The sequence below is a fragment of the Podarcis tiliguerta genome, assembly GCF_965153285.1.
Source record: "Podarcis tiliguerta genome assembly, chromosome: 11".
Taxonomy (NCBI): Eukaryota; Metazoa; Chordata; class Lepidosauria; order Squamata; family Lacertidae; genus Podarcis; species Podarcis tiliguerta.
The window spans coordinates 12144392-12167622 of NC_139544.1; the positions used below are offsets into that span (position 1 = coordinate 12144392).

General features: G+C 44.5%; 1 protein-coding gene across 1 annotated transcript in view; it reads right to left on the minus strand.

Moving 5' to 3' along the window:
• LOC310659862 (semaphorin-4D-like) overlaps positions 1 to 23231 on the minus strand; it is a 114880-nt gene that overhangs the window by 3029 nt on the left and 88620 nt on the right. The window contains 12 exon segments of the mRNA XM_083403861.1: positions 1856 to 1902; positions 6411 to 6583; positions 6799 to 6914; positions 8250 to 8472; positions 9875 to 10031; positions 10122 to 10297; positions 15434 to 15585; positions 16704 to 16817; positions 17728 to 17821; positions 20150 to 20163; positions 20166 to 20247; positions 22986 to 23048. Coding sequence (XP_083259987.1) covers positions 1856 to 1902; positions 6411 to 6583; positions 6799 to 6914; positions 8250 to 8472; positions 9875 to 10031; positions 10122 to 10297; positions 15434 to 15585; positions 16704 to 16817; positions 17728 to 17821; positions 20150 to 20163; positions 20166 to 20247; positions 22986 to 23048 — 1411 coding nt within the window.

The following is a 23231-nucleotide window of genomic DNA, read 5'->3' on the forward strand; positions in this document are numbered from 1 at the left end:
CCATGTGTGCAATAGGGATTGCCAAACAGAGCTTTCAGGAACCCACATGTGGTGGACCATAAGAAGCTGATTCTATGAAGCTTTGGATCATGTGCCCATTTGCAAAGAAAATACTTGGGAGTTCTACTACACCAGGTCTTTTTGGTGGTGGCTCCCCGCCTATGGAATGTTCTCCCCAGGGAAACATGCCTGGCACTATCACTGGCTACTTTTAGGCACCAGGCAAAAAACCTTTACAGTCAGGCTTTTGGTCTTTAGATAGTGTGGTCTCTTTTAGTAGACGTCAATGCCTTTTTATGTTTATCACTGCTTTTAGCTTTTATTTGGTTTAACTCTGTACTGGTTTTAATTTTCATATTGTAAGTTGCTTTTCAGCTTTCTCTTTCATTAAAAAAACTGACTAAAAGCCCAACAAATAAATAAAAAAGACCAGAATCTCTATTCAATGTATTCACACCAAATTTTTTTCATTAATATGGCAGCAATAGCAACAGCAACTCTTTGCAGAAAATGTGCTGTTATGGCAAGAAATCCTGCGTGTTGCAGCCAAACTGACAACTGAGGTTGGTTACAGGGAACACGGCTACTCCCTCGTTTAAAACCACTTCACCGGATACCGGTTCATTTCCAGGCACAATTCAAATTTCTGGTTATGATCCACAAAGCCATATGTGGCTTGGTGGCCACCTGAAAGATTGTGTCTCCCTGTGTGAACCTGCCTGGGTGTTAAGACCCTTGGGTGAGTGCCTTCTCTCAGTCCCATCAGCATCACACCTAGTGGTAACACAAGAGATAGCCTTTTCTGTGTGTCAAGAGAGGCTGGACTGTCTCTTTCTGCCGGTTTTCATTCTGTCCTATTCAGACAGGCCTTTGGAAAGCAAGGAGCAAGTGATACTGATCAGCGGCGTGCTGTCAGCACAAACTGTTTTAACAGCTGATTCTAGCTGTGCCCTGATGTGTTTAAATTAATGTTTCTATTCTATAATGTTTTTAAATGTAAGCCACCTTGAATCCCAACTTGGGAGAAAGGTGGCATATCAATATGTTGTTGATGATGATGATGATATTCAAGGGTTTGAGGCATCATCTCTGGGCATGCAAAACTTGTCCTTTTGGAAGGCACACCCAAAAGTATTTTCAGTCAGAAACATTACATTAGACATTAATATGGTGGTACCTCGGTTTTCGAATGTAATCCGTTCCGGAAGACCATTCGAGTTCTGAAACGTTCGAAAACCGAAAACTCAGTACAGAAAACTCAATGCGGAAGCAGTGTGGCACGTTTGACTTCCGGGGTGTGTTCGAAAACTGAAGCATTTACTTCCGGGTTTACGGCGTTCGAAAACCAAAATGTTCGTCAACGGAGACGTTCAAAAACCAAGGTACCACTGCATTGATTTCATAAACCCCATGACAATTCAAGGATATAAAAGGCAATTTCCTCAAGTAATTACAATAACAGCTAACAGAGGGGTCACCAACATGTGCCCTCAGAGGCCTTCTCTGAGTTCTGGCCCCCTGCCCCTCCGTCCCTCTGAGAGAAGCCTCCTTCAGCCAACATAAGACTTTTTTGAAGCCTAATGGGGGCATGGAGGAAAGGTTACAGCTAGGGAACAGTTGCGGCACATGTGAGGGGGCCATAGACTGTGAATTGGCCCTATTTTTTGGGGGGGGGGAGAGGAAAGCAAAAACAAGCCAAAAATAAAAAGGTGTGTTTTTTTTTATTGTAACAGAAAGCTACACATTAAATAGAGGCGTTAGATATCGCACCAAGCAATTCTGTGGAGGAGCTCAGCCCAAATGTTTAATACACTTAGTATTTCCCCACCTCTTTTGGAAAGAAAGAAAAGCTTACCAGCAGCACAAGAAGAAGCATCGCCACTAATATTCTGAATCCAGTCCCTACAAAAGTAAACAGACAGAGTGTCAATACATTTACCATTGTCTACCCACCCTACCCTCTGGGTGCAAATCTCTTCCCACCTGCAAATCTGTTATCTGCCTCCCTCCAAATGCCTGGAAAGGCGGCACTGGCAGGATTTGATAATATCCAAACAAGTGACGCAGGAGAGGGGGAGCGGAAGGAGCGCAGAAGCCGTCGGATCACCTTTTTGCTGAAGGGCAGCATTCCACAAAGTGACAAACAGACCCTTTATTTAAATAAACAAGTTGTGTGTGTTTGCAACAGTTTGGAACCCAGTTTGGGAAAGCCGCTGTTCAGGAACCCTTTCGGAAAAAAAACTTCTCAGACATGGCACTGATTTTGAGTCTGCTGGCTCCAAATTTGTGCCGAAGCCAGGTAGCCTTCTTTACAGACCTTTAAATGGGAAAAATCATTTAAAATACCTGCAATCTTCTAATACCTTTCTCCTAAGTGTGTGTGCTTAGGATATCTGATTTTAATTGTGCCCATGGAGGCGAAAGAAAGATCTAGAAAAAGAACAGCCCACAATTTTTTTCAGGCTAACAGCTGCTGTGGATTTGGCAGTGAAATGTTTCATAGGGGAAGTTAGAACCACGCATCCCCGATATCATGTGCGTGAGCATCGGGCTTCTCTTTCCTAAGCCACACAGAAGCTTTCTAGACTTTGGGAAGGAGGCGCCATACTTTAATACTTCAATACTCCAATTTATCAGGAACATTCAGGGAACTAGCCTAGTCCCCTAGTACAGTGGTACCTCGGGTTAAGTACCTAATTCGTTCCGGAGGTCCATACTTAACCTACAACTGTTCTTAACCTGAAGCACCACTTTAGCTAATGGGGCCTCCTGCTGCTGCCGCATCGCCGGAGCATAATTTCTGTTCTCATCCTGAAGCAAAGTTCTTAACCTGAAGCACTATTTCTGGGTTAGCGGAGTCTGTAACCTGAAACGTATGTAACCTGAAGCGTATGTAACCTGAGGTACCACTGTAGTAGTAGTAGTAGTAGTAATTTATTTATTCCCCACCCATCTGGCTAGGTTTCCCCAGCCACTCTGGGCGGCTCCCAACAGAATACTAAAAACACGATAAAACATCAAACTTTTAAAACTTCCCTAAACAGGGCTGCCTTCAGAGGTCTTCTAAAAGTCAGATTGTTGTTTATTTCCCTGACATCTGACATCCACAGGGCGGGCATCACCACGAGAAGGCCCTCTGCCTGGTTCCCTGTAACCTCACTTCTCACAGCGAGGGAACCGCTAGAAGGCCCTCAGCGCTGGACCTCAGTGTCTGGGCTGAACGATGGGGGTGCAGACGCTCCTTCAGGTCTACTGGGCCGAGGCCGTTTAGGGCTTTAAAGGTCAACACTTTGAACTGTGCTTGGAAACGTACTGGGAGCCAATGAAGGTCTTTCAGGACCAGTGTTACGCGGTCTTGGCGACCACTTCCAATCCACTGACTGCACACCACTGGATAGGAAGGGATAACGTAGTGCTGCTGACAGCCTGCCTGCTGCAATGGGAAACTGACACGTCCCACCTAATTGGTAAGCTAGAGAGAAGGAGTGGTGGAAAGTAGGCGGTGACCTGACTTGCTAATACTGTGTACTGCAGCTGTCAGCCTAGGGTGCTATTGGTAGGCAGCTCCTGTAGTGGCCTGGTATTCGTGCCTAGCTTCCTGAGGATGCTTAAGGAGGTTCTCTCAAGGGGAAGTCCTGGAATAACATTATGAACAGCAGAACTGGGCCCTGAGATAATCAGTTGGGGTGCTTCCCCAAATTCCTTCTCAGAGATACTTTCGTTCTGTTTGAGACCTCTGGGTAGAGGGCAGTATATACGGTATTTTTCGCTTCATAAGACAAACTTTATTCCTCATAAAAGGTGAGGGGAAATGTCTGTGTGTCTTATGAAGCGAATGCTGCACGGAGGAGGGCTTGCTTTAAAGCAGCAAAGCGGGACAGGAGCCGCTTACACGAGTGTAGAGCAAGGACAGCGGGAGCCGTGTAATCCCTCTGCCCCCACGCTCGGCCGCCCCATTGGGATGGGCGCACGCACGCGTATACCACCCCCTTGGGATGACGCTCGCGTGGGCGATGTCCCACAGGTGACGTGCCGCCACACAAGACCCTCCCTCCGCCACTGGTCTTGTGGAGACAGTAGTGCCTTCCTTTGCAGAAGTGTGAAATTTGAAGGATGGCTGTGGTTTGGTCCTTGTGTTGTGTATGAAGGTGTGAATTGGGTAGGTTTGACTTTAAATGGGAATTGAATCAGGTTTCTCCCCCATATGAAAGCCCCCAGAACTCTCTGCAATGAACTAAAAGAAAGAAAGTCCCACTTCTTTTGGCTTTATTAAAATAATTGTGTAGGGCCAAACCATACAGTTCTTAGATCTAAGGGACTCAATGTGGGAAGCTCATATAGTCCCATTGCCTGCCCCCCTTGCTAGGGGATAAAATCTCCCTTCATTTGTTAACGACAGTGATGATGGTTCTTAATGCCACTGTTGACTGCTGTTCACTTTACATAGTTGAAATATTATCCTGATATACTGGTAGTTTATTAAATAGTTTAGTACAACATTCGATTCAGAATATTTCTTTTCGTGTTTCCCTCCTCTAAAAACTAGGTGCGTCTTATGGAGTGAAAAATGGGCTAAAGTGAAAAATTTAAAGTTAAACTGTGTTAAGATAAATTATAGAACAAAAATTGAGAAAGAGGAAAAGGATTTGCTGAACCAGCTAATTTGAACTAGAATATAAAAAAGGGAGGCGTGAGGAAGTTGAGGAAACAAGCATATGAAAGATAAAGAAATGAAATTTGGATGTGTTTTTAAATGTTTTAGTTTTTTTCTTGTTTTGCTGTATTGCTTTTTCTTTCTGTTTTTGATGTATTATTTGTTAAAATTTTTATTGTGTTTTCTTTTCTTTTTTACCCTTTTTCTCTTTGTAACTATTAAACATTCAATAAATATTACTTATAAAAAAAGAAAAGAAAAATACGGTAAATTCAATAGAAATAATAATTAATAAAATACAGGCAGTGGTGGTGCGGAACAGGCCTTCCAGCAGTGGGCTGCGCTCCTTAGAGAGGCTACCTAGTGCCTACTTCAATGTCCTTTGGGTACCAAAAAGCTTTTTCATTTTCCCAGGCTTTGAAAAAGTGAAGCCATTGCTCTTAACAGCTATGGGCGTCCCTTTTAAAACCCGGCTGCAGACTGGAGCAAAATGGCCGCCATGCTGGTCCACGCTCCCAGTAAACCCACACTCAGCTGTCAGGCTAGAGATTAGGTTGCCCCTGTGGACAATGTGACTGGCCGACAAGTCTGCATTCCCACCATTTTCACCACCAGCCTCTTTCCACCGTTTCCCCTGGGGCCAGACAAAATGGGCGCTCCCATCTGGGAGAAGCTGTCATTATCTTTGTTTTGGCTTTATGTATGCCACCTGGAGTGTTTTTATCAAGTACAGCTTAAAAACTATGAAATAAATATATAAAAGCAATACGAAGATGTGGTAAACAATGATTATGAAGATAGTTATCTATTGCAATACCGGTATGCTCTGCAATGACAAAATATCTGTAACTATGGAGTCTCTGATTGTTGTTTTAAGAACAGTAAGGCAGGTTTGAATGGTTGGAAGATGAACAGCTGGATATGCATCTAGCCAGGGGTGTTCTGACTTGGGCAATTTGTTCTTTCAGAGCCTATGTTTGTGAACTTGTTTTCTAACACTTATAGTCCACCAGTCTTCCAGGCCTGCTACATTTCTTACATTTATATTCTAGGCCTGCTTAGCTTCAGCAAAGAGCCCTTCATGGGACCATGTGTTTTTCATATGTAAAGTAAAAAAATGTGTAGATTCTGTTGGTACACATTATTATGTTGATTTTGAAAGACAATTCAAAGTTGCAGCGTTTAGGCTGTGCATTCTCTGTGCTGCTTTTAAAGTAAAAGCCTATGCCCCCAAAAGCCTGAACTCTGCACGAATCTATTTTGCATTATTTACTCTGCCCCTCTTGATTATGCTAAGTGGCAAAGAACTCTGCACTCCATGGTTCAGTAGGAACTTTTTCGGAAATCACTTCTCCTTCTCCCTACAGATTTTTGAGATTTCACCAAAGATTGCCCACACACTAGAAATGTCTTGCGGTACCTGTTTAGAACAAGAAAGATGACTTTGTGAAAATCCTATGCATGCTGACTTCAATGCAAGTTCCACTGAGCTCAAAGGATCTTATTCCCAAGTAAACATGCGTAGGATCGCAACAGAAACAAGCAAAGCTGCAAAGGATTCTTCTCAGGGTGCTGCATTTTGTACCAATTTCTGATGATAGTGTGCTCTTGCGATTATAGAACACACACACACACACACGCACAGAGAGAGAGAGAGTGTGTGTTTTGCATTCCTTAGTTGACCCACGTAAATATATACACTTCCTCTACTCTGCAATACATTGGTGATAATTAGTAAACAACTAAGTGCTTTTACCTTTCGGTCTCCCTCTCTTTGAAGATATCGACACAGAGTGAGGCATGGGGATTCCAAGCACAGTACGGATCTCTTGCCAGGACGCAGTCCACACAGCTGGTGTATTTGTCACAAAATGCAACAGGAGACTGGACTACTCCAGCGTTGGACCCGGCATAGAGATATTGCTTGCCCTGCAAAAAGAACATGGGGGGAAAGTTACAACTTTCTTTAGCATCTCACAGGAACAGTGCCTTTGGGACAGTCTAGGACAGGCTACAAAATCCCCAGCAGAAATGCCCAAATTCAACAGCTGCTTTCCCTCCACTCCACCCCAATGGCAGGGTTGGGTATTCTTGCTGTTCTGGTATCTCTCCTCCCCACAGCCCAAATTCTTACTCAGTCCTACCTTTTTCGAAGAAAGCAACAGAGTCTGAATGGGCTCAAAGTTTGGGAAGAGCTGAGTTTCTTCAATGATATGCATTCCATTTTCGTAGCCAATGGCTTTGTGAAGGGCTCCTCGGTCTGAAACAAAAGGGCCACACTTTGGTATATGTAAAAATCAAAATACAAAACCAACACACACAGACTATAGTCTGATGTTTTCACCCTAGGCCCCTGCTTCCTTCCCCTCGTGCCTTTCATTGTGTGTTTCACTACACAGCTACTCAACCTTGAGCATTTTCATTCTCTATCCAACTTTCATTTCATCCTTTAATTCCATTTCTTCTCCTAAACTGCAGTCGTTTCACCCCTTCTGAGCAGTCTGCTACCAGGACATGTGCTTGATTCTTATACTTTGGCTGTAAACTTTTTTTTCTTTTTTGGTTAACCACCAACCTTTTTTAGACCAACCTTGGAATCCAGCAACATTTAAGGTACAAGCTCCCTCAGCCCAAGAGAGCATGGCAAACAGCAAACCTAGGAGCTGCGGTCCATAAATATATGGAGACCCAAGGCTTGGGAACATTATGGACTACTCAAAATGAAGACACGCTAAGAGTGATGCATAAATGCTCGCCCGAGAGATGTCATACTTGGGTGAGGAAATTATTCTTCAACTTGTTCTTAAATCAACATAATAATAATAATAATAATAATAATTTATTATTTATACCCCGCCCATCTGGCTGGGTTTCCCCAGCCACTCTGGGCGGCTTCCAAAAGAATATTAAAATACTGTAATACATCAAACATTAAAAGCTTCCCTAAACAGGGCTGCCTTCAGATGTCTAACATAATGTTAAATGATTTCATTACAATGCTGGTCTGATATATATTTATTTTTAAAAGTACAATCCACCTTTCCTTGCAAAGAAAAATTAAGCCAACTAACAACTGGCAATTAAACAATTCCTTTTTAAAAAAAAGTCAGGGGGGGAGGGAAATCACAGAAACAATTACTACACAATTAAACAAAACCACATACAAACAAAACTAAGGTAGCAACACTAAGCAGCCATCACCAAAATCTTTACCACATAAGAAGGGAGCAGTTCTGAGGGAATTTCACAACAATGGTGTCATGACTGAAAAGGCCTATCCAAGCTGCTGAAGCTCAGAGATCTGGGTGCAGAGGAAGGTTCATATGGGAAGAGGCAGTCATAAACGTATCAAAGTCCTGGGCCATTTCGGAGCCTCAAAGGTTTAAAATGCAGGACTCTGATTTGCAAAGATATGTGTTAGCAAACTAGTTGGCTGGAGTTAAGCCCCGATCTCGCAGGCAATTTTTGCCAGCCTTAGAACCCGGGATGCTCTGAATTGCAACAAATATGTAGCTCACAAGACTGGCTCAATGAGCTGAAAAGCCACCTTATCATAGTGCGATGTCGTCCAGTTCTCAGAGTGCGGAAAACTCACCTGTGCTGATGAACATGACATCATACAAAGTGCCATTCAGGGCCTGGACTCTGTCTACCACAATCTGTGTATACTTCACATCTCTCTTCACCAGTCGGGGCCGGTCTCCAATTGGAGTCACAGAGTCATCCATCAGAGGATGGTCTTTGACAAACTGCAGGGTTTTGTCGGGTAGGTTGAGGGTAGTCGTGATATTGTCTGCTCTAGCCTCCTTGTTTATACACTGTCCCAAGAAGAATGTATGTCATATGATTAATGAGAGCTTTAAAAAGCAAGAGCAACAGATTACTAATAAGCAAGATAGGGAAGCAGTTCTAAAACAGTTAAAGCATTGTTTAAAATAAAAACATTACAGCTGCTACCTTTTAAAATATGCATTTATTCGCCGTGGGATAAGCCAGATTCATATCTTTCTTTTAAGCAGAGGTGTGCTCATTCCACTGACAATCAATAAATAAGCAAAGCGTCTGCGAAGTTTGTGCAGTCTCCTTCCATGGAGGCCTCTGTTATTTGTCTCTAACATTATCTGATTGTATGAAGCAACAGCCATGTATGGCAAAAACATAACAAGGAGGTTCCCAGAAATGGATAAAATTGTCTTAAACCATGCAAGTACTCTTTTGTGCAAGCTTTCACTTTATCTTGAAGTGGAAGAACATCTCTGTTCTCAGTGGCTAAAATATATCTTGATGATGGAATGCAAATATCTTTATAGGTAAATTACATGTATTTTGGTCTTCTTGCATAGTACAGTTGTTTTGTGTACAGTGGTACCTTGGTACTCAAACGGCTTGGCTCCCGAACAAATTGGCTCCTGAACACCGCAAGCCTGGAAGTGAGTGTTCCGGTTTGCGAACCCTTTTCAGAAGCCAAACGTCCAGCGTGGCTTGTGCTTGAGTGCAGGAAGCTCCTGCAGCCAATCGGAAGCCGAGCCTTGGTTTACAAATGGTTTCAGGAGTCGAATGGACTCCCGGAACGGACTAAGTTCAAGAACCAAAGTACCACTGTAGACTGCATTCAGATTTTACTATTCAGCACATTTTCTTACCGGATTCTGAATCGCGTAAGTAGCTTGCAGCCAACTGTTAAGTGTGAAGACCTCCTCACATGGTTCAGGTCACTACTAACCATGCCTGGGACTCCCACCCCAAGGAACAATTTGCCTTGCGTGAATAGGATTGGTTCAAAACATATGGGCTATCATTTACACTGATAGCTTTGTGGGACTCATGCCATGCAAGTTGAGGTCCTGGAAGCATCCACACTGAACAGGAACATGTGAAAGAGGCCGCTGGCAAGCACCCCAACACCTGCCGCTAGGGGATAGAGGAAGCTGCAAATCTAAAATAGCAACCAACTAAACTGGCCAACCCATATTCTCTATGGGTGTGTTTGCAAGGAGCTTCCTGTGGCAAACTGTAAAAGAGGAGTATGTAATGGGAGAAACCATTACCGGCATTGGGTTGTGTAGGCATCACACACCTGTTGTGCTGGTCTTCTCCATCTGCCAGGAAGGGATTAGCACAGTTGGGGGGCCCAGAGGCCCTGAATGAGTGCATGTGGCACATGAACATTTGCTTATTATGAACGGGATCGTAACCAGCCCTCAGTTTATTCAGACTTACCGCTCCAGGCCGGGGTTTAGGAATCTCTCCGTTGTATCGCAACCATTTTGTGTGGGACTGCTCAACAGTCGCGATTTGCATGTACTTCCCTTTGGCAAAAACATCCTCCACTGTCGAGATGTTGTAGGCACAAACAGCTGATAGCCCAACGTTGTTCCTTAAAACACACACCAAGGAAACCAAAATGAGCAACTTGTTTCACACTTCCTCAGAAACAAATACTTCCAAATGTTCAAGCGTTACTTACAATTGTGGGGAGAAAACCCCGTAGATCACTGGCTCCTTCGAACTTGGAGTCTTCAGGATGAAGACATCATTGACAACGTTGAAAAATAAATTTTTCTCTGGTACAGAGCAAAGCAACCTGGCCTTGAGATAGGATGTCCATTTTTTCTGTAAAGTTCTGTGTCCACCTTGATCCCCCTTTAAAAGAAAAATGCATTCAAAACTAAGCAGATTCCTTTTCTGAAGTATACAGAATTCTGCTACATTAAATTGAGTAATTGCAACCAATATTTCAAGTATAGTTTGTATGGACAAATTCGCCAAACAAGGTGGATTGAGATTAGCATTAAGAGGTTACTATTAGCACATATAACCTGTGAAAGATAGCTAAATTCTGTTCTACATTGTATTGTGTGTTGGCCCATCTAGTCTAGCTTCTAGTTCTTGCATTTACAGTGGTGCCCCGCAAGATGAATGCCTCGGAAGACGAAAAACTCGCAAGACGAAAGAGTTTTTCGTTTTCTGAGTTGCTTCACAAGACGGATTTCCCTATGGGCTTGCTTCGCAAGACGAAAACTTGCGCCTTTCTTTTTAAAACCGCCAATGCATTCCTATGGGAAACCGTCAATACACATTGGTGCTTCGCTAGACGAAAAAACTCGTAGAACGAAAAAACTCGCAGAACGAATTAATTTCGTCTTACGAGGCACCACTGTAGCAGCCAGATGCCTTTGGAGAACCTGCAAGCAAGTCCCGAGTATAGCAGCATGTCCGCACTTACAAGTCCTAGCAGCTAGCATTCAGAGGAATATTGTCTTCCACAAGTGAGGCAGAACATAGCCTTATCCTCCATGAATTTGTCTAGCCCTCTTTTGAAAACTTCCAAGTTGGTGGCCATCACCACCTCTTGTAGGACCAAATCCCACCCTTTAACCATGCACTGTGTGGAGAAGTCTCCACTCCCGGACGTGAACTGCACACACTTAGGGCCTCAATACTCATGTGTCAGCTGGTTCAGCTGCAAATCAGCAGAGAGACTCCAAGACGAATGGAAAAGTTGATTCTTTTTTTCCAAGGAAACAATACAAACAGAGAAACCTATGGTGAGACTGTCCCCAGGTAAAGCAGTTGCCAGGACTGATGATCTGGGCCTCCCACTTCCCCCTAAGTCTCTTCCCCATCCAGCTGTTTTCCTGGCAGCCTTAAACTCCGTCGGGGGACGGGACCCCTTGCACTTTTTGTTCTGCTACATGCAGAAGTCTCTAAGCCCTTGGAAACAACAAGTAGGACTGGAAGGCTCCAGTGAATCTGTTCCAGTCTCAACCCCACACCTCTTCCTCCGCTGCCTTGTCCTACGTCTGAAGTACTTTCTGCCTCTCCTTCCTCTCTCTCACTCAAGCCTGTTGCTTGTTCAGCATCCAACCATTCTGCCCCCCACTCCAGCCTCTGACCTGTCTTCCATGTCCCACCACCACTCCTCTGGCTCTGAGCCTTCCTCCTCTGAGGTTCCCCTAGGGGATTCTCCAGCCGCAGCCTCCCACCACTCCTCATTGTCCGGCCAGTCCCTGACAACATGTTACATTCATGGTCTGGGGACTGCTGCAGAAGCTATCCCTGTGAAGGGAGTATCACCGTTTTGGTTTATGGGTAAAGGTAAAAGGACCCCTGACCATTAAGTGCAGTCACAGACGACTCTGGGGTTGTGGTGCTCATTTTGCTTTACTGGCCAAGGGAGCCGGCGTTTGTCCGCAGACAGCTTCCGGGTCACGTGGCCAGCATGACTAAGCCGCTTCTAGCAAATCAGAGCAGCGCACGGAAACATCGTTTACCTTCCCGCCGGAGCAGTACCTATTTATCTTGCACTTTGATGCTCTTTCAAACTGCTAAGTTGGCAGGAGCAGGGACCAAGCAAAGGGAGCTCACCCCGTCGCAGGGATTCGAACTGCCAACCTTCTGATTGGCAAGCCCTGGGCTCTGTGGTTCTGAGGAACGCCTGCCCAGTGTCAGCATTACCCCTCGCCAAAATAGAGCAAACGCCAGTTTGGAGACCAGCTAATAAGTGGGCTCCCTTCCACCACAGTGGGAAGAGCCATGCTTACCAATCTAAAAAATGTAACCTTCATCCAGCAAAGAATGAATTTTAAGTGCGAGCCTCTTACGGGTGAAATATACATTAAGCATCAAAATACCAACTGTGCTCTCCCAGCTTTTGCCATGTCTGCACTTTTCGAAAAAAGCAGATGTCTTAATATGAAATGCATTCGAGGATTTTATTTTTCACCGAGGCGGTTTCAAAATAATGGTAGGCAATTTATTTTCCTAAGTAACCAGAAAATGCACATATTTTCCTCCTCCAATCTATATATAGCTCCGCACAAATCGTTAAGAATGAGAACCCAGTCACTTGACTGCAATACTGCCGGTTAAAAGCAATGACAGACAGTCAGCCGACAAGAGGACCATCACAACCATGCCAAAGCAGATTTACTTCAAGCTACTGAGATCTCATAAATCTTGCAGAGTGTATCAGGTTCTGTTGCTTAATTACATCCAATGAGTTTTTAAGCATCTGGTTTTAAAATGCAACCTCACTGCCCCTGGAGATATCTATCTATCTATCTATCTATCTATCTATCAATCTATCTATCTATGGCAGACAAGAATGCTCAGTAAATGTTTCTGGAAATTTTGCAAGCGTTTTAAAAATTTAACCTTGTTTCAAATCAAGAGGTTTTCCCCAAAGCCAGGCAGCTACTATTATGTTTAAAAGGCATGAGAACGACAGAATTAGGACTGGTTGCAATCGTTTTCTTCCAGGCTATGGCAGCTAGCCACCTGTCACATCACAGTCAAGCAAGAAATTTTCTTGGTGTGAGAAAAATGTTGGCTTTGTCTGGTACCCTTTAGAAATGCGTCTGGCATAGCTCAGGCATCCGGCTTCCCCTGAAATTACGATGGCTAGAATTCAATCGACAGCTTATGAGTGATGCGTGAAACGAGTGAAGCGGGAGAGTATAAAGAGTTCTTGGTCTCTCTTTTTTTAAAACTAAGAAAATTAATTTCCACCATCATCTAATAACGGGAGCAACTCGGTTTCCCTTACTGACACAGAATCAACCAGTTTTTGAATGCAGAATGCAATCTTGAATCCTTTTTCTTCTTCTGAAGTCTCGCTAAAGCTATGTCCACACGGAAGCATCCAACAGACAGGGATTGGAGCTACGGTGCTCCATTGGAAGCACTGTCAAAATTTTGAGGAAGGGGAAGACTCCACGGAAAAAGCTCTGGACGCACAAAGGACACACAGAACCATGCAGACTGCACTGTTCATGCTAGCTGAGGGACATGCGCAGTGAACCCAGACCACCAGGGCAAAGGGCGGGGAAGCAATATAGACAACATGACAACGTCTTGGGGTCGAAAGGGCCACAACTTTATTCATTATGTCAACAACGCTTTGGTGTAGGCACTGGGGATGTGTCCTGAATCAGCCAACCCAAGTGCTGGCTGATTACTTCATCAGGGTCGATTCGGGTTAAGGATCCCTCCCATGACACATCAAATGTGGTTGATCTCTCCAGGATGCCATTTGAAGAGTTCTATGGCCCATTTGACCCTGTCTGAGCATTCGGACAGAGTCCTTCTCCCTAGAGGCCTTTACTTAAACTTCTTGATAAGTAAGGGAGTTAGGCTCCTTGCCACCTGTTCTGCTTAGACCAAGGATCCATGCCAATGACTTTATCTGCCAGTAAGCTGTGGCAATTGCTGTGAAATAGGTAACACCTTCAAATGTGGCCCACATTGTCCCGAGGCAAATTCCTTCCTGGCGCCAAATATCATCGACAGAGTAAAAAAGGTAGAAGCAGTGCTTTTTTCTAGGGGGACGCATACCCCTAAACATTTTGTGAATCTAAGTTTGGCCTCATTGAGGGGCAGTATTTCAATATGAGTAGGAAAATGAGTGTACCCCTAAACATTTTTTTTTAGGAATAAAAAGCACTGGGTAAAAGGTAAAGGACCCCTGGATCGGAAAGTCCAGTCAAAGGTGACTATGGGGTTGCAGCACTCAACTCGCTTTTCACGCCGAGGGAGCCAACGTTTGTCCACAGACAGCTTTCCGGGTCATGTGGCCAGCAAGACTAAACTGCTTCTGGCACAACAGGACAGCGTGACGGAAGCCAGAGCACATGGAAACACCGTTTACCTTCCCGCCGCAGCAGTGCCTATTTATCTACTTGCATTGGTGTGCTTTCGAACTTCTAGGTTGGCAGGAGCTGGGACAGAGCAACGGGAGCTCACTCCGTCACAGGGATTCGAACTGCCAACCTTTCAATCGGCAAGCCCAAGAGGTTCAGTGGTTTAAACCACAGCGCCACCCGTGTCCCGAATAAACAATCACACAATCACTGATCACCCACCATTGTGAGGCTCAAAGCAATGAAGATGAAGCCTCCCCAGCTGTTGCCATTGGCTGTGGGTTTCTTGTGATGTCACAAAAGCACCTGGCAACGGAGTGGATATACAGGCAGGCCAAGAGGAAAGCCCTTTTCTGTTTCCAGCAGGACACACTTGGCAATGGATGTGACATTCAGCACTGCCCAGGTTTCTTCCACCTGGAGGAGGCAAAGTGGTGAATGGAAGGAGGCAATCCTCTGGCAGTGGAATGCTAGGGAGCGATAATAAGGCAGGTCTGCTTGCTTGAAGGCTACTGGTATCTGTGATTAGAAGCTGGCGGACGTCTCATGATGGGCCTAACAATAGCTTCTGGCACAATGGAACACCATGACGGAAACCAGAGCACACGGAAACGCAGTTTACCTTCCCGCCACAGTGGTTCCTATTTATCTACTTGCACTGGCGTGCTTTAGTACTGCTAAGTTTGGCAGAAGCTGGAACAGAGCAATAGGAGCTCACCCGGTTGTGCAGATTCCAACCGGCAACCTTCTGATTGGCAAGCCCAAGAGGCAGGGCCATAACATGTAAGGTGAGTGAGTGGGATGTCCATTGCCAATTGTGCTGCTGGAAGCAGAATGTTAAAATACACTAGAGACAGACCTGAATAACAGCTGTGCTTCAGCCAGGTACACCTCAAAAGTACCGCCCCTTAACTTGGCTGTGACTGGCCAGTTCGAATTTAATTGTTAGAGGACCCCACTGCCAAAGCAGCAGGTTGTCTCTCTGTAAGCCAGGACATCTGGAAATCTAGACTGCACATCTGGACTACGGTGATTGGGGGGGGGGGGGACTGCTAGCACACAAAACAGTCACAACGTTGTTTGCTCTCACCCCAAAATTATTTGGAAACAAGGGGGAAATGGTTTAGCTCATTCTCACCTTACAAACTCTGGCTATCCTTGGAATCATCAGCTTGCCAAGAAATTCATATTCCACAGAAACCTCAGTGAAAAAGAAATACACTTTGTCGTCATCCTCATCGGCACTGTTTGGATCAGCTCTTATCACATCGGCAAAAATGAAATTTGGTTCTAGAGAAGTGAAATACAAAATTGCTTAATTTTAATAATTCCCCCACCTCTCAATATTTCCTGTTAATTACTCATTGTGGACACTTTATATATGCACACGGTAGCTGCTCCTTGGTCCAAACAGTATATGATAACCTAGATCTTTACTGTAGCAAATATTTCAATTTCTGTATTTCACAAACCCTTCAAGAAAATTTGTATTAAAAAAGGAGCTATTTTTGAGATCAAGGTCCAAGCACACTTTTAAACTAAGAAATCTGCTCTACAATTCCTTGAATTTTTGGTGCAATACAGCCACAAAAACAACAACACTGCTCTTATGGAATAATCCTTGAAGGAATCCTGTTAAGTTATTACAATTCAGCACTGACTCACAGGAAGGGGTTGTTAGTCCATATTGCATTGTCATTTCCGCCCCATCCCCTTTTAAGAGCATCTCAAAAGTCTCCTGATAATCGAAAATCAAATAAAGGATAAACCAAACCACAACACAGTTTCCTCAAGCTGCTTTAATGGATTTCATGAACTAAACCAAAGCTGTTTACAATTTTTGCTATTTCAAGATGCGTATTGTCTCCAACCCAGACAGAAGACTGAAACAATTGTGTATTTCTTGGGGAATGGCAGCAGAAAGAGATCTTTCTGGCTTTGGAAACGTACAAAAGGGATACTACAGTGGTGCCCCGCAAGACGAATGCCTCGCAAGACGGAAAACCCGCAAGACGAAAGGGTTCTCTGTCTGCAGAGGCGCTTCGCAAGACAAATTTCCCTATAGGCTTGCTTCGCAAGACGAAAAATGACGAAAAAAATCGAATTATTTTTTTTTGCTCCAAAACCCCTCATTCTGAATCGCTAAGCTGCTAAAAGCATTTTAGCAGCAAAACCGCTAATCCCCCCCCTAAAAAAGCCGTTTTTAGCCCTTTTTTAGCCAATAGCGCTAATAGCACTACTCCGTCAATGGGCTTGCTTCGCAAGACGAAAAAACCGCAAGACGAAAAGACTCCCGGAACGGATTCTTTTCGTCTTGCAAGGCACCACTGTATTTCGGTAAAGAAATTAGTAGACAGTACATTTTAGGCACATTCCAACAAATGTTTATTTCCCCCTCCAGATCTTACCGTTAAGCCAAGGAATTGCATATTCTGTCCGTAAAGGATTTTGCAACGAGTTCCTTGAAATAATTGGTTCACTTCCCAGGAAGTTGTAAGACGTTCCAGAGTAAAGATCCCCATCTTTGCAGCAACAAAGGATTACACGGATTAAAAATATATAGTAGTATTTAGCAATATTTTTTCAAACTGAATGATGCCATAGGTAAAGGTAAAGGGACCCCTGACCGTTAGGTTCAGTCGTGACCGACTCTGGGGTTGCGGTGCTCATCTCACTTTATTGGCCGAGGGAGCTGGCGTACAGCTTCCGGGTCATGTGGCCAGCATGACTAAGCTGCTTCTGGTGAACCAGAGTAGCGCATGGAAACGCCGTTTACCTTCCTGCCGGAGTGGTACCTATTTATCTACTTGCACTTTGACATGCTTTCAAACTGCTAGGTTGGCAGGAACAGGGACTGAGCAACGGGAGGTCACCCCGTTGCGGGGATTCGAACCGCTGACCTTCTGATCGGTAAGTCCTAGGCTCTGTGGATTAGACCACAGTGCCACCCGCGTCTGCTCCTCCTATTACATCTTCCATCCCCTCCCAACTTCTCCCGCCTGCCTGACACCTGCTTGCAAAAGGCCTGGACTATATGGCTATATTCCCAGCTGCCAGGTTCCAACATACCTCTCCTCCCTCTCAATGACCTAAGTCAAATTACCTGTTGTGTACAGTCCCCATTGTACCACTATTAAGATTTAATTCAAAAATTACTCCACTGGATGGGCATTTAGCACTGACCCAAATGACATTGGTTCAAACGGCTTTTAACCAAATTTGATAGTTTAAGAAGCAGAGGACACGATGGCTGACATCCAAATGTTATGTGTCTGGTCATAATGGGAGGAGGAGCTTTTAACAAAATACTGGGGTAAATAGGAGCGGCTCAAGAAAAAGGAACTTAAGATATTAGTATTAAGCATAGGATCCTCTTTGGATCCCAGTTCTTCCTATAACAAGATACAGAAACAGCAGGAGGTTTGTACTTACCAACCATAACTGATGTATAACTTTGTGCCGGATCAAATGGACACCTTCCTTTGCCATCATCATTTCTACCCACAAGTTTAAACGATGTCAGGTTCTACAAAACAAATTAAAACCTCTTCTTTACTTTCCACATAGAATGCAAACAACCACAACTCAGCATATGAAGTAGCTTAGGGAAGTATTTTTAGGTTGCGCTCTGCAGCAACCCGGAAGTAAAGGGGTGCGTTACTTCCGGGTTTCACCACTCACACACGCGCAGATGCTCAAAATGACGTCACGCGCATGCTCGGAAGCGACGAAATGCGACCCACGCGCACACAGATGCGTCTTACATTTACTTCAGGGTGCGAACGGGGCTCCGGAATGGATCCCATTTGTATCCAGAGGTACCACTGTATAGCTCTGAACGCTTCGAACCAACCCTTTCAGTACGATTAGAGATACAAACTCATGCAACCACTTTCAGCTCTTTTTTTACATTATAAAGTCAACCTGGTGGAATAACCGCAACAGTTACATGACGTTTCCAGATTTCAGCTTATTACATTCAGGCCCATGACTTAAGCAACAGATGGGTGAAATTCAACCTTTAGATATGCTGAGGCCATTTATGGGCCTGGTTCAGTACACAATGATTTCTACACATCAAAACAAAGCTGAAAATAGTTGTGAGAATCAGCCCTCGGTCCCTTTGTCGCGCCTCATTTTATAAGTATGCACTTATAAAAGAAATGTGCAAAATATTATGCTTGTGATCCGGGGGCAGGGAGAGAGAGACTTAAGTCTTTAAAGTCTGTGGCAGTTCCAATGAGATGAAATTAAGGTTGTGCCTAATTAACGCTGGACTGTACATATTTTTAAACGAAATGTTTATTTATCAGCGGCATGATATTGCTATACGAATGAATTAATAAAACCATAAAGCGCAAAGTGCCAAAGATTATGATTTGGTGACATAGGAAAAGTTTGTGTCTCTATAACACAAAGTGTTTGTCTTTAAAAAAACTTATAACCCAATGCTGTTAATTCTCCCATTGCACATACAGGCACATATGCATGGAAGTTGTCCCCTGAAACATATGTGAGGATACCATGGGATTGCGGGGAATGACAAATGAGGACAAATGAGGAATGAAACAAATGAGGACTTTGGTGTGTCATCCTGGTGTGCTAATACATACAGAGGAGCCAGCAGGAGGGAAGGAAAACACAGAGGTAGGAAGACAATACAGTTTAGATAGCCAGACAGACACTAGGAAAAGAACAGAGAGGTCAAGCAAGCAGCAGAAATAAAGTAGATTGTGTCATGAAGAGTGATTGCACTTGGGCCATCTTCTCTTGGCTGATTAAGCAGTTTTATGCATGACCCTTTCATCACCTGCAAATGCCTTTGTGCCTTCTATTGAGGTGTGCACCATTGAAACCAGGAACTCACTAATTGGCCTAGTTGTTTTCTGAAACTGTGTATTTAAATGTCAAAAGCTGCCCCAGTGGTACATTTGCACAAGATGGGGAGAAATAAAATAAAATAACCATAGTTTCAGAATTTGTACAAATTGGGAAACTATGGTTACCAGTGTGATCTATTAAATCACAGTTAGAAGTTAGTTTAATATTGTCCCGAAGGTGGTGCCACAGTGCCCAAATTTGGATAAATGGGAAAGTTCCTGATTTAATCATGAACAGATACGTGAAAGCACTTCACATGGGGGAACACGCTTGCACCAAGATATGGGCCTGTTGAGTTGGATGAATATACCTATGAAGAATTCTTGAGTGCCAGAAATGTCTCCAGGAAAATGAAAATGAGAAAAAGCCAGTGTACAGCTGGCAGCGGAGAGTAGAATAACCTTTCTCTTGCCAGAAAGTGCCAGTATACTACCCAAAACAGTAAAGAACTATTCTGATGGAAGATAAGCTTTTTAAAAGGATGAAATTGCATTAATGTAATTGAAAAGTGATTAATGTGTAAATAAGGAAGCTGGCTGTGGCAAGGCCAAGAAAGGACAAATTCTGGAAACGTTGCGGAAAAGATGATAGACAGACTTACAGATAAGGGAGACAAGAAAGGTCACAGTCTAACGTCAAAAATCCTGTTCTTGGGAACAAAGTAAGGTCCGAGTGAAAGGAGAACGATGGTAGAGTCAAGAGACATGGAAGGTAGACAGAGGTGGATTTTTAAACACAAGGAGGACTTCATTCTGAAGTATTCAAGACTATGAGGCTATGGCCTAGCCAGGAGCTGACAGAGACAAGACAGGCAGAGAAGGGAGTCAGAGTATTTAGGGAGAGACACAAAAGGGATGTCAGTCACACAGGAAAGTTTGAAAACTTATGTACATGTCCGTGTCCTTTCATCACCCAGCTCAGGAAAACTGCTTCCGCAGTTGCCCCTAAAAGAAAATGTGTTCTTCCCGCTTACCAGATGATCACAGATGGCTGAAACGCGTTAGTTCCACATACATAGAGTGAAGAATCATCCAGCTGTTGCAAGACACGGACGTAGTTAAGGCACTCTGTCTGTAAAAGAGAAGAGGAGGAGGAAAATACAGAGATTTTCAGAAAGTGCAATGAGAATAAGAAACCCTGTAAGCGACTTGGATGGCTTCAGACCTATACACACAAACAAGGTCAAGTCTTGGTTTTATTAGAAGAGATATTGTCAGAGCTGGCTCCTGGTCCCAGCTCACAAAGGACCAACGCTAGCCGGTAGTAAAGTATCAAAGTCTTTATTGAAGAATAGTTTCCATTTCCAAGCCTCAGCGTCCCAGCTCTACGTCTGGAGTTTAGACCGGCGAAGCTCCGTCTGAATCTCCGCCCCCTGTGCACCAGTTTAAGACTCTAATCTTACTCCACCTCTTCCTTCTCTCCTCTTTTCCTCTGGGTCCTACTACCCCCGGGGTCTCCTCCCTCCTGGACTCTTCCGACGCAGACGTTGACCCCTCTGACTCCTCCCCCTCTCTTCGGCGGGCTTTAGGACCTGGCTCCCTACCCGGGCGTGCCACCGTGCCGCCCTCCTGTACATTTGAACTTGGCGCGCGCGCGCGTTTAACTTTCCTGATGACCGTTTCCTCGCTCCCTGACGGGGGTGTGGTCACTCCTGCCTCATGTTCTCCCGCTGCCCGCGCGCCACCTGATCCCGATGCCTGGGGACTCCTCCCCCCTACTGCACTCTGGGGGGGACGCTGGTCCTGATTTCCAGCTGCTGCTCTCTGAGTCCCCTCCTTCCCGAGGTGCCCCCCTAGGCACTCCTCTTGCCCTGACTATGGGGGCCCTTTCTGTGAATCCTCCGAGTCACTGGAAAGACTCAGAGAACTCGGATTGCTGTCATCGCTGACATTTCCTTCGGACTCCTCCCCCTCGCTCTTCATTTCCTCCCTCTCCTGTGCCTCTGCTCCTGAACCCCTGGCAGATATGAACGATCCTCACAGCTTTACATGCAACTGCTTTGCTCTTCTCTTGAACAAGTGAGCAAACCCAGGAAATATCCCATTAACTACAGTTTCCTGTTTCGTCTTGAATAGGAAACCATGGTTGATGGCTTCAGAACAAGCCATTATAGTAAACCATGGCTTTAAGCTTCCTTAACATCCTGGCTTGTTCAGAAGCTGTTAACCATCGTTTCAGAGCTTTGGCAAAACGGAAAACCATGGTTAATGGAACACTTCTTGTTGTGTTTGCTAAAGGGCTGTATGCAACAGGTTGCTCAAATTCTGGCTATGGACGTCTGAGAATGGCCGAAAGTTCACTCAAAACCCTGCTTGTTTTTCTCTAAAGCAGGAGTTCCCAAACTGGTCCACAGACCACCAGTGGGCCATGAACTGAACTTCATACAGGTGTTTAGCAGAGTGCTTGTAAAAATGCAATTTAAAATCATATAGCATCTAGCACAGGACATTAGAATTTCTACGAGAGGCAGAAAAATACGTAAGTGGTCCATTAAGACCCTCAGCCCTGGTCAAGTGGTCAAGGGTGGAGCAGAGTTCGGGAACCAATGATCTAAAGCAGGGATGTCCAACAGGTCGATCGCAATCTACTGGTAGATCCCCGCGAGGTTTTGGTAGATCGCGGTTGATCTCCTTAGCATCGCTAAAATTGACTCCTGCCTGCCGCCTCGCCCCTCCCTCCATTGTTATTTGATCTCTGGAAGGGAAGACGGATCTTTCTCTGTGCTCCTGTTTTCATCCATAGCGATCTTTTTGTGAGTGACTTTACCCCTTTGTCCCTTGCCTTTATCCTCCCCCAAAAAGTTTTTATTTTAACCTCTAAAAAAAGGGGGCTTTTCTCCACTGTAAAAACAGCTCAACAATTTATAGCTGTCCCCTCTTGGGCTTTTCTCCTCCCCCCAAAAAGCTGAACAACTTTGAGCTGAAACCCCCAAAAACGGGGGTAGATCACTGCCAGTTTTTAATTCTGAAAGTAGATCGCTGTCTCTTGAGAGTTGGTCACCCCTGCTCTAAGGCATACATGTTCAGCTGGTGGACCATGATTGACAGGTAGATTGCCGGGGTGCTCCAGGTCAACTTTAGGATTTAAAAAAGGGATCGCCTGTGTTCTCCTGTTTGAGCGTGCCTTGCACCGGCCCCAGCAGTCTATCCCATCGCTGTGGAACCTTGCCTTCCATTATGCAGCTGCTTTGTGGATGAAGGAGTGATAACTGTGGGTTATCTTGCCAATCCTTCCGAAAAGAAGCTCAACAACTCTTGCCAATCCTCCCCCCCCCCCCCAAAAAAAGCTCGACAGCTCTGGTCTATGCTCCCAATAAAGCTCAACAACTCTTGGCAATGACAACGGGTAGATCACTGCTAGTTTTATTTTACTGGGAGTAGATTGCAATCTCTAGAGAGTTGGACGTGCCTGATCTAAAGCAACAGCAACAAGGAGAAATGCTAAATAAGCTCATCCATCAATGAACTGCTGCTTCCCATCAAATATGTTGCAGCACAAAGCCAAGGCTGCTTGCAGTTATGGGAGAGGTTGGCTCTTTTTCATACTTGGTACTGCTGCATTTGAAGAAGGGAAGAAAGCAGCAATACCGTGCAGCAAACTATCAGCTCTACATTTTTTATCACACATGCACACGCAACCGTTCAGTATCATGACTTACAGGAACTAACACAGCAAAAGAGACATATTAACTCTGCTGAAGGTTTAATTAAAGGGGCATGGAAAATTAATTACTTCTGCAATACTACTAGGGGGAAAAAACTTTCTTGAAAGTCAAGCTGATAAAGAGACAAGCAACAAACTCTCTTCACCTGTTTGGATTTGCCCTTTTCTGCACATTTCGTCTTCTTGTCTTCTGTGACCTTCCAAAACACCTGGAGGAAAACAGAACCAGGGTAAGAACAAATCAAAGGACCTTTTCAGTGCTCCCACAAAGAGCAATTAATATTACGGCGTCCAAAGCCATCCTGGGGCAACTGCAAGCAGCTATACACCTCTTTTTAAAAAAAAAATTAAAAAAAATTGCTCTCTTGGAAATGGGACTTTTCCAAACACAC